At 40.0% G+C, this 16,596-nt stretch overlaps 1 protein-coding gene across 1 annotated transcript in view; it reads left to right on the top strand.

Moving 5' to 3' along the window:
* The window catches only part of LOC130417577 (potassium/sodium hyperpolarization-activated cyclic nucleotide-gated channel 2-like), a 53,530-nt gene extending 43,792 nt beyond the window's left edge, over window positions 1-9,738 (top strand). The window contains exon 8 of the mRNA XM_056743217.1: window positions 273-9,738. Within this exon, the coding sequence (XP_056599195.1) occupies window positions 273-1,234 (962 nt within the window). The 3' untranslated portion in view covers window positions 1,235-9,738. The remainder of the gene's footprint in view (window positions 1-272) is intronic.
* Window positions 9,739-16,596: the final 6,858 nt, after the last annotated feature.

Here is a 16,596-nt window from a genome sequence, read left to right on the forward strand (position 1 = left end):
GGTTTATCGACAGCATCGCTATCATGCTGTCAGTTATCACAGCATGATATTGACTCGCAAATGTGTTTACAGTAATGCACTTGCAATGTGAGTCAATAGGGTGAGTGAAGCAAAATTGCTCAGATTTGAAAAGACAATTACTTCTTTCCCTGATGTTTTTTATTTGGGCTGTAAACTTGTCCAAAGCCTCTTTTAACAAGCCAAATTAAAATATTTTGAAATTAGTATGATTAACTTTATTTAAAAATCACCAATAACTCTCCTTCTCACAGGAAAGAAAAATTCTACCCTGATAAACAAAGTCCAGCACGACTTAAACTCTGGAATCTTCAACAACCACGAGAACGAGATGATCCAAGAGATCGTGAAGTATGACCGCGAGATGGTGAAACGGATAGATCTTCAGCGACCACGTGCCATGTCCATGACGCCCTCAATCCCCGGCGGGATCTTCGCCCACCCCGGCCAATCACAGGGCAGCTCTGCCATTGCGACACTCCAGCAGGCAGTTGCAATGAGCTTCTGTCCACAGTTTGGTGGCCCTATGGTAGGGCCGAGCACCATGCAGTCACCTAGGATGGTACGACGGTTCCAGGTGGTGAAAAACCTCTCCAGCCCAGTCGGCGTATCTCCTCAGCAGTCGCAGCCATCGAGTTCGGTACCACTCGGGGCATTCACCGCCTTAGCAATGGCCAGTACGCCGATGCAAAGCCCGCTAATGGCGCCAGGTGGCCGTACATTTCAGTACGGTAGCGGCCCGATGGTTGGCCGGTCCGGCTCTCAGCTGTCACTCATCCAACAGCACGTCCCCAGTCCCACACGTCCAACCCTGCTCAAGGGTGCCAACCCTTTGCACCAAACGGGCATGTTGACCCAGGACGCCAGAGCTATGTCTGCATCCCAACCTTCTCTGCCCCAAGATGGAGCGCCACCGATCGGACCCAGCCCTCCGCCTTCAAACAAGGCTTCCTCGACATCGATCGGCCCACCCCAAGCACCTCACCCCGCCATCCCTGGGACCTCAGGGGTCATAAGGGCCGTGCCTCAGAGAATAGTCCCGTCACATCAAGCAGCAGCAGTTGGAAATTACCCTTCGACACCGCCTCCGACGGGCACTTCACCTGGCTTGGTCGGACCAGCACCTTTGGACTCTGCTATACGCAAGAAAGATTCCATAGTCAGCCTTCCCGAAACGGACTACACAGCTCGATCAAGGCTATCGTCCAACCTCTGACAAGAACTTTGACTCTTCTAAATACTTTGGGAGTCACGGTTTATTCTTATTGCCCGAGTTCTGTACTCGTATGGGCCGTATCTAGCGAAGGTAAGGTCGTGGCTTTTCGTAAGAAAAGTTGGAGGACAGTCAGACAGAATTATCGCTACTAGATTTAAAGTCTCTGCTACAAGTAGATTGGCGAGGTTGGATGCCTCTTTTCCACTTGATCGTGTAGTTAGCTCTGACCCCTGTACAGCTTTCGACGCCTCTTAATATAATTGTCTTTATCGTCCCGAATGAAGGGGAGAACTTTTTATCTGTTGCGTGGTGTGTTTCATAGAGTTCATGTCATGCAATGGGACTTGGCATGGGTGACATGAAAGTCAGGAACTTCAGATGACAATTATGAAATTCACTGCTTCGCAAAAGTGTTTGGACACGCCTTCATTCTTTGTGCATAAGCTCTTTATGTAGCAATCTAAATAACTGTCATTCACACTGTTGTACGATATTATCAAAAAAAGTATTAAGGACCGCTGGTCGATCTTATATCCACATGTAAATAAGGAGGGAAAAAAGGGAAAAAGGCTATAATAGCAAAACAACAATTGTATGAACTCGAAAACCAAAGTTGAGCTCGAACACAAATTTTGAATGTGTCTGTGTCAACTGAGCAAAAGAAGTCCAATGGAAACGTCCTCTATTTAACTGCCTTGATTCTAAGTTTAGAAGCCATATACATGGTTTGTGTGCGTGCGTGTGTGTATAAGTTTGCGCGCTTGATCACATATGCTTTTTATACGTTTGATGTATAAATCCGTTTTAGCGAAATGGAGCGGTGCTCACTCAGTGGAATATTTGTATTTTTAGGTGGTTTTGTCTGGCAAGTCGAGTGAATTTGTTGACCGAGGCAAAAAAGACTTGAACGCGTTGGGTTTTCAGTGCAAAACCTGTTCAATTAGCTCGCAGAAAATGAACAAAACCAAAAGATTAATATTTATGCGACTCGTGCTGTTTTTGTGATCCGCACATGCAATATAATTCTGCAATATTCTTGCCCTGCCTTTTTATATAAACGTCAAATCGCAGCGTAAGCAATGAAATCAGCGTTTTTTAAAGAATGTTGAAGTCCTCGTGTGGATGAGGTCATGCAGATCTTGGAAGATTTTACGATATCATTTTCAAGCGTTTAACCATTTATTTATGTCCGGATGGATCTTTTCAGAATATTTCGTTGTTTTTTTTTTAACGTAAAACCGTTTTCTGTGTGTAGTTTTTTTTCCATATTGTTTGACATCACAATAAAAAATCTATAATTGAAAAATATAATAAATATATATATATAATATTTACTTCGAATGAAATAATAGAATATAATATAATTTAAAAGCAGACCAATGTTGTAAAATCTTCTATATCTATCTATTTATTCTATATTTTACAGTTAATTAATTACTTTTTTATAATGTTGCGTGCTCTACTGTCGTCGTAAAAATAGATCATAATTTGCACAAATGAATATCTAAAACATGCTGCATTTAAATGACGTGTAAATTTAAAGCAGAGTTTGTCAGTGGCTGAATGGTTGGGTTGTTGATCCATGAATCTGTTTCTTTATAAGAATGTAGATGTCTGTTTCATTGTCAACTGCTGCAGTTTTTTCTCACTTGAACTTTAAGATTGTAAATATGATGTTGTAAATTATTGTACGTGCGAGGCTGGGCAGAGTCATGGATCCGGAAATGAATTTTGGTGCAAAAAGGAGTTTTGAATGTACGTGAAATGGAATCTGAATATTAATAACTGCCATGTAAATAGATAAGAAACAATGCAGAATGAGTCTGTGTGTTTGTAGTAATCCCATCAGAAAAACCTGGAGATGTCTAGGATGCTTTTATTTTTCTAAATCTCGCTTCGGTGCCAGTGATTCTTGTGGTCGTACTATTAGTCTGAACCTGATGTTTATACCACAAAGCACACGGTGTCCCGTTAGCACGGTCTAGAGGACAGAAAAATCATCACAAATCACCACATTCCCAAAGGTGAAGTGCTTTCTGAACGGATTGTGCGATTAAAATGGACAGCTCATTCAACTATACAAAACAAAAGCATTCATTACAAAAAATCTTCATGAATTTAAAAAAAAATCCCACATTGGTGTCATGGAATCTAAAAAATGAAAATATTCTAAAACCATTTTCGCATGTAATTTTTTTTCTGTTAAGGTTATTATCGGCAAAATCAACAAAAAAATTTTTTTGCATTGCTATTGATATTGATATATATTTTTGTTATTTATTGCTCTAATAGACATGGGCGATATGCAAAACAGGATTTTCTTACTCTGAATTTCTGTCTGGATGTTTTAAGAATACTGTAAACTCACTTATTTACTTAATAAGCCATTCAAGATTCAAGAGTTTGTCGATTTATGAAATCTTAAAATTGCATTTTGGCGTAATTCAAGTACATTTTTCTTACACCAATGGCAAATATTTTTAATTGTGAGAATTTTTTCATTAGCTTGTTTTATGCTGTGTCCCAATTCGCCTACTTATATTATGCCTTAAATTATGTACTGTTTTTGTTATGGAAAAGTATATTTATTTATGTGTGTAGCAAAACGGATGGGAAATGGAAGTGATCGTTTTTTCCTAGGCGACACTTTGGTCCTTAACTCTCACTTACATCAAAATACAGCTCTTCCTTGCATTTAAGTATTAATTCATTTATTATTTTGTATTTAATGTTAACTGTATACCACAGTATATTTTTTAATTTAGCAAATCATTATTTTTATCAATCAACTTTATCAATGCAGTGTAGTGTCACTAAAGTCCGGCCCCCTTCCGGGTAATATCAGCAGTTAAGTGTCCATTGATTCATACTTCGAATTTTCGGGACAGGAATTTACAACAGGAATTGTAATTTTTTATTTCACTGGGACTTTAAAAGTGTAAGGAAAAATACAGAGTAGGAAAATTATTTTTGCATTGTCGACTCATGTTCGGCTATGTTTTACGAATTAGTTGATTCATAGACCACACCTCTTATAATCCACACAGAAAATTTGTCTTGTTTTCATCATGAAGAACATCAAGCCATTGTGGTCTTATCTGGACCTGAAATAATGGCACAATTTCAACCGGGCCCGATAGAATCATCAAAACCTCCAAACACCCCCGTGCATCTCCTGTAACATTAGAATTTGATCATATTAATCCAGGAAAGAAAATGACAGTCTGTCCATGCCAAATGGGTCGATGTTTCTGTATGTCTCATTTGCAATGTAATCTCTCTCATTGAGTTTCTTGTTGAGGGCACACTCAGTTCTATTTCCTGATGTGTGGTATAAACCCTTCTGTTCACCTCGCTTAAGGACACAAACTGTCTCTATTTCTCTCATGTACCACATTAGTTTTTTGTCCACTGGTTATGACAGAAAATGCACGCAAATATCTGGACTGTTTTTCTTTACATTTGTTTTCTCATTTGCATATGTCATGGATTTAGCCTTGAATAAGCTGCTGTCTGATTGTTGGAATGGAGATGGCTGGCCATGTGACTATTTAACGTCCTTTCAAAGCGGACTCATACAGTACCCGCTCACTGCAGCCCTGATGCAGGTCATCTGTCTGGAAAATCTCACCGTTTTGTTCGACTTTGACGTGATGGGGACAAGCGCTTGAAGGAAAGATCATACAGATTCCCTCGAGTTTCCCTGCATCACATGTAAATCAGGGTACTCTGTTTCTTTTCTTTTTTAACAAAGCACGATGTACTGTAAATACCTAGTGCCTAGTATATCTAGTTTCCAAATAGTCTCCTTTAGTGGTGTGCGTGTTTGTGTGGCTCTACGAAAGACAAAATGCAACATGTATGTGTCCTTTTTTGAAGGAATAGTTAAGCCTGAAAAGGAGAAATCTGTCATTATTTAGTCTACTCCCCCCTCATCCCAGAGGAAAATGTTGATGGTCCTAGATGATTCTCCTAAAGTTGCTTAGGAGAAATTAAAGCAAGAATTGTTAAAATGCATGAACAGATGTAAACAAATCCAGATTGTGGATGTAAAATAATCTGGATTTGGGTAAATTTGATGAGAAATGTTTGAGTACACATCGGGATCTTCAATAATGTTGACTTTTGATTGCAGACTTGACAAATCTGAGCTCAGTTTGAAACATTGCTGACATCTCTTCTGAAACTCCAATGACAGATACATTAGTCAGATTTCTGTCTCTTTTTCTCAGGAGAAAATTTTTATTTAATCTCATTCAAGAGAAATAATTGAGAATTTAAAAAGCTATCATCTGTCACTTTTATGGGATGTTGTTTCTAACCGTGTCCTGTTTTGTGAGAAAGGAAGATGGGTAAATAATGACATACATCTTATTTTCAGATGACCTGTTCCTTTAACCTTGCAATATGTGTACAGTAGCTGCTAAAAGTGTTAGCGAAACAATTAACCCAGCATAACCCTCATGCGGGGTGAGATGAATTGCACATTTCTGTTTGTTTGGAACCCCGAGTCGCACGTCTGTGTACGATAAACTGAGCGAGATTTTTATTAAAGTCGTTGTTAAGGATCAACCCAACTTCAGCACAGGTCCAGTGGGAGGATTTAGTTTTTTTTTGTAGCAGATTAAAGACATCACAGCGGAATGACAAACAGCTGTAGACTTTTTTGCACACCTAAGAAAGACTTCTCAGGTTGTCTTGTTAGCCATTTATAGAGCCTTTTTAAAGCATGACCTAACAATGTGTAGCTAATACAAACAACACATATCAACCGCTATTACTGAATATATTGTATAGTGACTACTAATGTAGGATCACTTGATAAAGTTATTTGTTAAACACACATTTTAAAGTCAACATGAAATGCGTTTTACTTCTGTAGTCTTTGTTTTTGAGGACATCGAATTGATCAAGAAATGCGGCCAATGAAGCTAAAAGCGGATTGATGTCAAGTACTGACAAACAACTTTAAGTGTTTTTCAATCAGTACGCGGAGGTCAACGGTTAAGTTCACCCTCCAGATCATCTCCGTATGTCCCGATTCAAACCTCAAACCTAAAATATTTTCTATCATTCATGTAAATTCAGTTACATCAAAAAAACGATGTTATGGCTATTGGGTCACATTAACCAGTAGCCCACACAGCTTGAAGCCAATGAAAAAGTCATTTCGAAAATAGAGCGAGGAAGTTTAGTGCATTTTAAACAAAGTTTGTCGCGCAGAAACAATGAGAAATCTTGCTTGGAAAAGTAGATATAGGTTCAGTTTGGATTTCATGTTGACTTTGAAAAAACAAACATAAAACCTACAACAATAAATGAAGGACATGGAAAGATCAAAGTGGCCATTCTAATAAATACTTCAGTCTATAGTTGAGGGGTCAGAATTGTTCTTGTATAAACTCTGTCAGCGGGGAGAACAGCAGCAAAGCTTTGTTAAATTTCATCTCTGTCATATACAGCCATCCATCTGTTCTGAGATACGATCTTGAAATTCCTAAAAAACAAACTAATGTTGGTAGGACAGTTATATCTGTCGTACTATATTAATTGTCTCACTTCTCAAAATGGTCATACTACCTTCTTCTCATGCGTCTCAGTGTCGTTTCCCTTCATCTCACACAAGCTATCCAATTAAACCCGATTCAATGGAACGTCAGATTAGGGATTTGACTCCGCCGCTCTAGACCAAATGGATCCGGATTTGTTTCTATTTTTGCTGACCCGAAACCAGCCTCTGATGTGGTGCTACGTCCCTTGGGTGGTGGTTTGGGTTTTCCAAGGTCTTCCAGAAATGATAATGGCAACCAGTTTCTCACCCTCACGTTGGTTCATACCTGTATAACATTTTTTTAAATGCTAAAGTCATATGGGTTTGTAATAGAGATGCACCGATATATCGACCAATAATCAGTATGAACTGATAAAAGCAAATATTCACTCCCGTTTTTCGGAGGATAGCCGATATAGCATGCCAATCAAAAGATGACAGGAAAACGCAGTGAATTTTTGCTCTGTATATATAAAATGTTAAGGGTCATCACCAGTTTGATGTTCAATAATAACACTCATATATGAATTTTAAACATTCAGAAATCTGTATCGATATCAGCAAATATCACTCAGAATTATCTGGCTATGGATTTTGGGATGAGAAATTTAGTATCGGTGCTGTATCGCTCTAGTTTGTAAAAATTCAATAAAATTTATATTATGGTTTTCACAATGTGCATTGTTCCGAAGCAGCTTTACAGGAGCATATAAGAAAAACAGAAAAACACAGAAAGGTAAAACACAGCAGAGTGCATGGTGTTTATAGTCCGAGCAAGATCATTCTAATAAAAAATATCTAATAAATAAATGAATGAATGCAGTCTCCCGGGGAGCAAGCCAACACTGCCCTGCTGAGGCGAGGAACCCAAACTCCAATGATGAATGAATGGAGAAAAAAAAACTTGGGAGAAACCAGGCTCAGCCGGTAGGGCCAGATCTCCTCTGACATGTCATAGCTGCACTCAGTGACTCCGACCAAATGCCACCGAGCAAACCGCCACGAAGAACAGGGAGAGTCCACTAGTCGCGACCCAGGAAGCCCCACCCGCCGAAACCATACAGGTCCAACCCGGTCCCATTCCATAATCAACACAAGACAACAGGATCAACTAGGAAAATAATAATGGCATAATTTAACTTTATTCCTCTTCTGTCTGACAAAGACCACAAAACAAACAAGACCCAGACAGCCCCAACAAAGGAAACCCCCAAACCACAACCAACAAGCTTAGAGGATAACATTATTGGAGCAAGTGAAAGATGACAGAATTTTAATGTGTACTGTTCCTTTAAGAAGTGATATTTGTCTTTTTTGAAAACCATAATATTTTTCATTGTTTGCAGTACACTGAAGTACATCATTAAAAATATGATATTCTCATCACTGTAGTGTCCAAAAGTATTTTCATGGCACTTGCTGCTTTGCTGCCGTCCCCCCTACTGATGGTGAGACTAAAGGTGCTCTCTGCAAGGGCCCTAAGCCTTAATCACTGTTGGCTGTGTGTGTGTGATGTTCTCCGGAATGCACTTACACACACTTCGTTGTGTAGATATTAGTCAGCTGTCCCCTCTGAAGGTCACATGTGGTGCGCTGGGCTATAACAGTTTGGTCCAGTTGGCAGCAGACTCATTCGCTGGCACAGTCTTCTTCACTTACCGGGCCAGAATCGTTTTTGCCCCCTCAACATTACGCTCTAATGGTTCCACGTCTCCTTCTTGTAACCTTTGTGTCATTCTGTAGCTAGTGATGGGATCATTCTGAAGACCACACGCTGTTTCAGTTCTTTTAAAAACTGGAGGAGAAAAAATATCAAAAGTCTCCTTATAGCTCGTGATCTTGTGTCAGGCCCAATCCCCATGCTTGGGTTGGCAGTTTCTAATGCCGGATTAAAAAGTCTATGGTTTATTGTTTAAATATGTTTGTATTGACAAAAATGAGCAACAAGAGAATAACCGCCATAGATACTGTATGATTACATAAATGCCTAATTTGACAGCTCTAAACACGTTGCTGTGTCCTCCATTTTGGAATGGTCCATCACATTTCAATCACTCACAATAAAAATCTATTAATTTTCCAAAGTACAATCAAGCCACGGCAATGGTTGTCAAAGACTTTTTAAACCAATGTTACTTTTAAATGTTGTGTTAGTTAATGCCTTTGTCTTGTATTGTGTCAGTTTAGCAATTTTAATGTTTGTCTACATAACACCATGATCATAACTACGGATGTAGACGCACAGTCAACTAGCACTTGAGTGTTCATGGACCAACTTTGACTGTTCCAATATGTTGGACCATAGAAACAGCTGCTACCGTGGCATCTGTTTATAAATCTCTATGCGTTTGCCTCTTGCAGCATGAGGATAGGAGGATAGAGTGACTTTTTTATTGCTTCAATGGGGTTTTGGGGACTTGTTGGTGATACATCAAGCTGGGAGACCTTAAAAATCCAGCTAGGACCAGCAAACCAGCTTATGCTGGTTTACAATAACAAAAGGGCGCACAAAGGTTTATGAATAATAACTTAGGATGTAAAGACTTTGGCTGTGGACACAACAAGGTATATTCGTTGACCATTTGTTTGGTTCATGTCGTTTTCAAAAAACAACAAATGACCCATATTAATCGTTGAGTATTTTAGGAAATGTTAACTGGCAGTGAAATGAATAATGTCCCCAAAATTTCATTTTGGGTTGAATTTGTCAAGAAACTTTATTTAGTACACTAATGTGTCCAATGACAGAAAGAGAATCTGATTTTCTCTGTACCCGATATTTATCCTCTGAATTCAACAGTTAAATGGCTCTGTTAGCTGATGTCTGTGGCTCTGAAAAGCTACGACTCCTACTAAATATTACCCATGTCTTTTTCAGTGATCTGATTCATCGGTGACAATGTTGTTAAAGCGTTCCTTACAAATGATGACTTGTTGTGCAATAAAAAGATAACATTGGCATACAAAAGCTTCCTGTCTTGTTTTCTTTATATATTGAATACCTCACGCCCAGTGTATGACACACGCTTTACCACCCACCCCACAGTCACACAAACAGAGTTCAAGATTGGGTCATGCTGACGTGTCGCCCCCGCAGAAACGTTTATTCAAAGTGCACTTCTGACCTGATAAACCAAACCCAGGTTTGCTAATCAGGATCCATCTCTCTCAGAGAGCTTTGTGTTCTCTGGTTTCAGAGAACCCTCCGTCCCCACACACTAACAAACAGCACTGAAGAGGAACATTTGGACCACAAATTCAGTTATTTGGAGGTAAACCAACACTGCTCCTCTCTCTGTCTCGGTTCCAAAATCTAGTGAGCTGTCTTTTAAGGTAATGTTGTGAAGATACTGCCTACCTGTTACAAGAGCTTATGCGTCAGGAGTTTATGTGGAAAGCTTGAACGCTTCATATGTATGCAGCTCACTGGGTTTTGGAACAGAGCTCTCTCTCTGTCTCTCTGTCTCTCTCTCTCTCACTCTGTAGACGGTGGCTGTGTTGCATCACTGATGAGGTGTCTGTGTCTCAAATCCTCCCAGTGGAACATGTCGGTTCTGAGGTCAGCCCAAGGACTCCAATCGCATGACCACCCATGTACACGACTCTGAACAATAACAGTAACTCCGGCTTTGTTCGAAATAGCATACTAGCATATGCAGTATGTATGCAGTGCATAGAATGCACATTTTTGTGGGTTATGATGAGCTGCTGTACCATTTCTTTTCTTGACTTGTAGTTCAATTACATTGAAACTTAAGTTTTCAAGTTTTATGATTTGTGGTTTTTAGTCCAGCCAGCTGTGGGCTAGCGTACTTATTACAGTGACAAAATTAACCTTAAACAAATTTCTCCTTTAGGAAAAGGTCATGTGATATATAATGAGATGTGACATAAATTGGTCATCATTGTTAATCGTGTGCCATAATGCATGCCGTCACACGCTGTAAAAAGAGTAGACAGTGTGCAGTGTGCATAAGTCTAGTGTGCACACACATGTAGACGGATGCAGGATTGCATCAGTGGTCCCGTGAAACCATGTGTTAGTCATAGAAATGCGTAACAGAAAAACTAGGTCATTATTTACATCTTGGACAGCGTGATGAATTTGAGATATGATGTTTATCGTGGAGGAAATGAGGGCTAATTTATCGGATGGGATTTATGGCGTCTTTCTTGCAGAAAGCAAACGCTCCGCCCTGATCTCTGAAGCACTAAAGCATTTTCTGGTTGTTTTCCTGGTATCCCGTTGGCCTATTTCCATAAATCAAGTCACTCTTCCTCTTTTTGTTCAGCCCAAAGTCTTCTTCCTCTCTGCAGCTTCTCTGCGATAAATAACCGAAAGATTTTCTGAGAGATCCAAATGTTGCAGCGTTACGCTTGGGCGGCCCGGGTCATTTATCACGGGACTGCATCGATACCGGCTTGAGTTCAACCCAATTCTGAATGTCAAAATTAGCATTTTATCACTTGGCCTCCGAAATAATCGGAGACGAAGCAGAGAGGACAGAGTCATGATCTGAGAAACTGCCCAGTCTGACAGTATGCACGCTTTACAGTAGGGATATAATACCCCATAATTTATCTTAAAATGTGCTTTAAATTTCATCACAAACAGTTCTCTGGTCGCATACTGTTGCACATTTTGGACCTCTGTATATTTACTGTATATGGAAAATGTGCATACTGTTCGACATTTCAAAGACCTTTAAGTCATTAAACAAATATTTTTCTTCAGACACACCTATAGTTGTGTTGTCTTTGATGGAGCTTTTGTGATGATTACTTATAATAAGGAGGAAGTACAGAATTGTGTATTTATGAGGGGTGCAGACTGCAATATTCTCGTCTTAGACCATGATTTAGCCAGAGGGTATCAAAACATGTTTGATATTTTGATGTGATTTTAGAACACATATCACGTCTACCCATCCTGATGTGCATGGGGTTTTTATTTTGTGTCTCAGCACACATAACCACTACATCAAATACTGCAGTCACCTCCTGCTCATCTATGTTTGATTCATCCGGCATGCATCTCTAGCAATGAGGTGTGTGCTTCTTTGTGTTCTTCGATTGTTTGTAGTGCGTGTTTGTTGTGTTTCTGTGTAAGTCTACAGCAACAAGGAGCATGCACCTGTGTGAGTTTGTTGTGTTTTTTGTGTTTCTGTGTAAGTCTCCAGCAACAAGGAACATGAATCTGTGTTTTTGTGTGTGTTTGTTGTTTTTCTTTGTGTGTTTGATGTGTCTCAGTGTAAGTTTTGTGATTCTTTGTGTGTATGTTATGTCTATGTGTGTGTTTGTTGTGTTTCTGTGGGTTTGAAGTGTTTTTTTGTTATTTGTGATGTTACCTCGTGCGTTTGTTGCGTTTCTGTGCAAGTCTCCAGTACCAAGAAGCATGACTCTGTGTGAGTTTTTTTTTATGTGTTTATTTTGTTACTGTGTCTGTTTTATGTGTTTCTGTGTAAGTTTATTGTGTTTCGGTGTGAGTCTGCTGTGTTTTTTTGTGTTTGTTTTGTTAGTATGTGTGTTTTTTGTGTTTTTGTAGTGTTTCTGTGTAAGTCTCCAGCAACAAGGAGCATTAATCATTGTGAATTTGTTGTGATTTTTTGTGTGTTTGTTATGTCATGTATGTGTTTATTGTGTTTTTGTGTGAGTTTGTTGTGTTTTTCTGTGTTTGTTGCGTAACTGTGCGTGTTTTTTATTGCATGCATCTGTGTGAGTTTGTTATGTTTCTGTGTGTGTTCGTTGTGATTCTTTGTGAGTCTATAGCAACAAGGCATGTTTCTTTGTGAGTATGTGTCTCTGTGTCAGTGTGTTTGTTTTGTTTCTTTGTGGGTTTCTTGTGTTTTTTATGTGTTTGTTGCATTTCAGTACAAGTCTCTAGTAACAAGGAGCATTAATAAATGTTAGTTGTGATTATGTGTGTGTTTGTTGTGTTTGTTGTGTTTCTCTGTGAGTTTGTTGTATTTTTTGTGTTACTGTGATTGTGTTTTTAATGCATGCATCTGTGTGAGTGTGTTGTGTTTCTGCGTGGGTTCGTTGTGATTCTTTTTGAGTCTATAGCAACAGACCATGTTTCTTTGAGAGTATGTTGTTTCTCGGTGTCAGTGTGTTTGTAATGTCTATGTGTAAGTTTGTTGTGATTCTGTGTGTGTTTGTTATGTTTCTGTGTTATTCTCTAACTCAGTCTCACAGCAGTTTGTGAGATGGTCACAAAATTTAGAACCTATTGATTTGTGTTCTTGTATATAAATTGCCCACTTTTTTCATGTCAGTCAGCACGATTTTCAATATATTTATTGTTTATATATTTATAACTTCATATCTGGGACTGTTGTTCACATTTTACGAGGTGGCTGCAGGTCATCACCTTACCCTTAACCCCTAAAATCACAGGTGCAAAGGCTAATTTTGCTATAACGCTCATATTTTATGAGGTGGCAAAGCAACAAAAAAATTATTTAAATAAAAATTATTTGAATACCAGAATACACTTATGCATTTGCCAGGTGCTTTTATACAAAGCAACAGTGGATTTCAGCTATACATTCGATTCTGGGAATTGAACCCACAACCTTTTCATCGCTAAAACAATGCACAAAAAGCTCATAAATCAAATGAGCTAAAAGAACACAGAAGAAATAAGCAACCCACGTCCAGCACAAATGTGATATATAAAGCTCAGGTCAGAATTACTGGCTCATTACAGCACGTACAGACCCAGCAGTCATTTCATTACAGTAATCAAAACAAGACATCATTCAACTCAAGTGCTTCAATTCATAACAAAGCTGGCGGCCGGGACAATTTTTATAGATCAGACCTTCATCTCATCCGCTGTATACAGAAGCACTGCAGTTTTACTGTATGTTAATGTAACGGGTAAAAGAAGTTAATGAATTGTGGCAAAAAAGAAAAAAAAGTTGGGAATACCTGATGCAGTTCTCTGATAACAAACCAGGGTTGGGTGAATTTGGCTAAAAGGCTGACAATCATGCTGGAAACGGGAGAAATTATATGACTCCTGATGTGCATAGAACTGTCCCTCTTGCCTCAACTCCAAAGCCATTTAATGTAGAACGTTCTAGCGATCAAGACGTCAGTGAACTCGGTGCTTTAGTTAAAGACTTAAGACGACAAATTGGTGACTCAGTCACAGCCAACCTTTTGTCAGGGGGTGAATTTGCCAGAGCCAATAATGGTAATAACGCCACAGGCTCTCAATGTGCTAATCTTGATTTGTCACAGTTGATTGTCATTCTAAAATCTGATGAGCAAATCCCACCAGTGTTTAGGGGGGATGGTTTAGGTAGATGCGACATTCAAGAATGGGTTGAAATGATGTAAGCTTACCTGCAAAAGAGAAATGTCAAAATTACTGAACAGGCTGGTGAGATTATTAGTCGTTTGATGGGCAGGGCCAAAGACATAGTGAGAGTTGCGATGCGCTGCAACCCAGCGCTTGATTGCACAAAACACCCTGAGGTTATATGCAGCATACTTAAGCAACACTTCAGTGAAGTGTCCTGTTCTAGCATGCCACTCACAGCACATTGTGTACACAGGATCCATCTGTTCAATGAAAAGCCATTTCGCTTACCGTACAGAGACGTTCCTCCTTCACGGTACCAAAAATTACGTGTTGCGTTGAACGAGATGGAGGAGAGGGGAATAATTCGCAAGTCAGCCAGCGAATTCGTGTCACCTTTGGTTCTGTGCTGGAAAAAGATGTCAATCTTCGAATATGCACTGATTTCCGATGGCTAAATGCACGAACAGGGAAAGATGCCCACCCCCTGCCCCATCAGGAAGAAAGTCTAGCAGCCCTAGGGGGCAATTCGTTCTTTAGCACTATGGATTTGACCTCAGAATTTTATAATATCCCACTGCATGAAGATGACAGGAAGTATACAGCCTTCACTACGCCCGTGGGATTACACAAATACAATAGGCTTCTGCAGGGCCTCTGTAACTCACCTGCAAGCTTTATGCGGATGATGACTAACATCTTCGGTGAACAGAATTTTTGGTCATTGTTGTGCTACCTGGACGATCTAATGGTTTTCGCTCCTAACGAAGAAGTTGCGTTGCAGAGACTGAAGATGGTTTTTGGTATGTTGAAGAAACACAACTTGAAATTATTGCCGAAGAAATGCCACTTCTTGAGACGTTCTGTACAATTTCTCGGTCACTTGATTACAGAGGAGGGTGTGTCTACAGACCCTGGAAAAGTTGAAGCAATCTCTAAAATTACTTCTGGGGATTTGATGTGCCCAGATGGTGTCACCCCATCGGTAAAAAAAATCGTAAAACGCAGGCCTTCGAGACGTGAGCGCATGGGGGACCCCAGCGCTGTAACGAAGATTACGAAGCAGTGGGAGAAGCTGTTATTGAATGACGGTGTCTCGTATCGTCTATCGAGAGACCCATTGTCACGTCACAAAAGATTTCAGTACATGGTACCCTCTTCCTTGAAATCTCAAGTACTAAAAGGATGTCACGATGAGGCCGGACACCAAGGCCAAAATCGCACTCTCCAATTGTCTCGACAACGCTTCTATTGGTCAGACATTGAACGTGATGTTCGTGATTATGTGAAGATGTGTAGTCGTTGTGTGCTTTCCAAGACACCAGAGCCAGAGGGTCGAGCTCTATTGGAGAGTATCAAGACCTCTGCTCCACTTTTATTAGTCTGCATTGATTTCTGGACGGCGGAAGATTCACAGAACAGGTCAGTTGATGTTTTAGTGGTCACTGACCATTTTACCAAGCTGGCTCATGCCTTTCGCTGCCGGGACCAGACAGCTAAGTCTGTCACACAGAAGCTCTGGGATGACTACTTTTGCTACTATGGTTTCCCAGAACGAATCCATTCTGATCAGGGGGCCATTTTCTGTAGTGAGCTTATTAGGCATTTGCTTGATTTTTCTGGTGTTACGAAGTCACAGACGACACCTTATCACCCGATGAGCAACGGCATCACAGAAAGATTTAATCGAACCTTGGGAAACATGATCAGAGCCCTTGAACCGCGACCTGAGCAGGATTGGCCTCGGATGCTCCATACATTGACATTCGTATACAACTGCACAGTGCATGAGACTACAGGATACCCTCCCTTCTATCTAATGTTCGGTCGCACTCCGAGACTGCCTTTTGATGTCGTTTTCAAGAGTGTGCTGAGGACTGATTCGAATGACTCTCTTCCCAAGTATGTAGAGTCTCTGAGTAAGGATTTGGAGGATGCTTTTGCTGTTGCAGGGTCTAACACTTCGAAAGAACAGTCTCGCCAAGCCCACCTGTACAATCGGAGTAACCAAGGGTGTTACAATTGAAGATGGTGACAGGGTCCTCTTAGCAAATAAAAGTGAACGTGGCAAGCGCAAACCACTAAAATGTGGTATACACTGTGGTTGATCGGGATCCCAATACTCACATTTACAAGATTAAACACCCTGTGTCTAGTCAGTTGAAAGTGGTATACAGAAACCTTCTTTTGTGTGTAAATGTTCTCCCTTTGGGTGACATTGGGGAGCAAAACGATGACGAGAGTGTACTTTCTGTATATGATGATATTCTTGATAACTGTTCTGTTAATTCTGTACCTGCTACTAATGGCCCCGTAGTAGCTGAGGGTGAACTGCAGACTGTTGTGTCAGGTAATGTTCACAACCCAACTGCAGTAGTTGATGTTCCATCGCAAAGTGTGGGTTCTGGAAATATCTCTCCAGATCACTTGGTCTGTCAAGAAAGTTCTAAAGACGGCAATGTCTGTAATTCTGATCTTGATGTTGATGGTACTGAGTTACCG

Source organism: Triplophysa dalaica, chromosome 3, assembly GCF_015846415.1.
Source record: "Triplophysa dalaica isolate WHDGS20190420 chromosome 3, ASM1584641v1, whole genome shotgun sequence".
Lineage (NCBI taxonomy): Eukaryota > Metazoa > Chordata > Actinopteri > Cypriniformes > Nemacheilidae > Triplophysa > Triplophysa dalaica.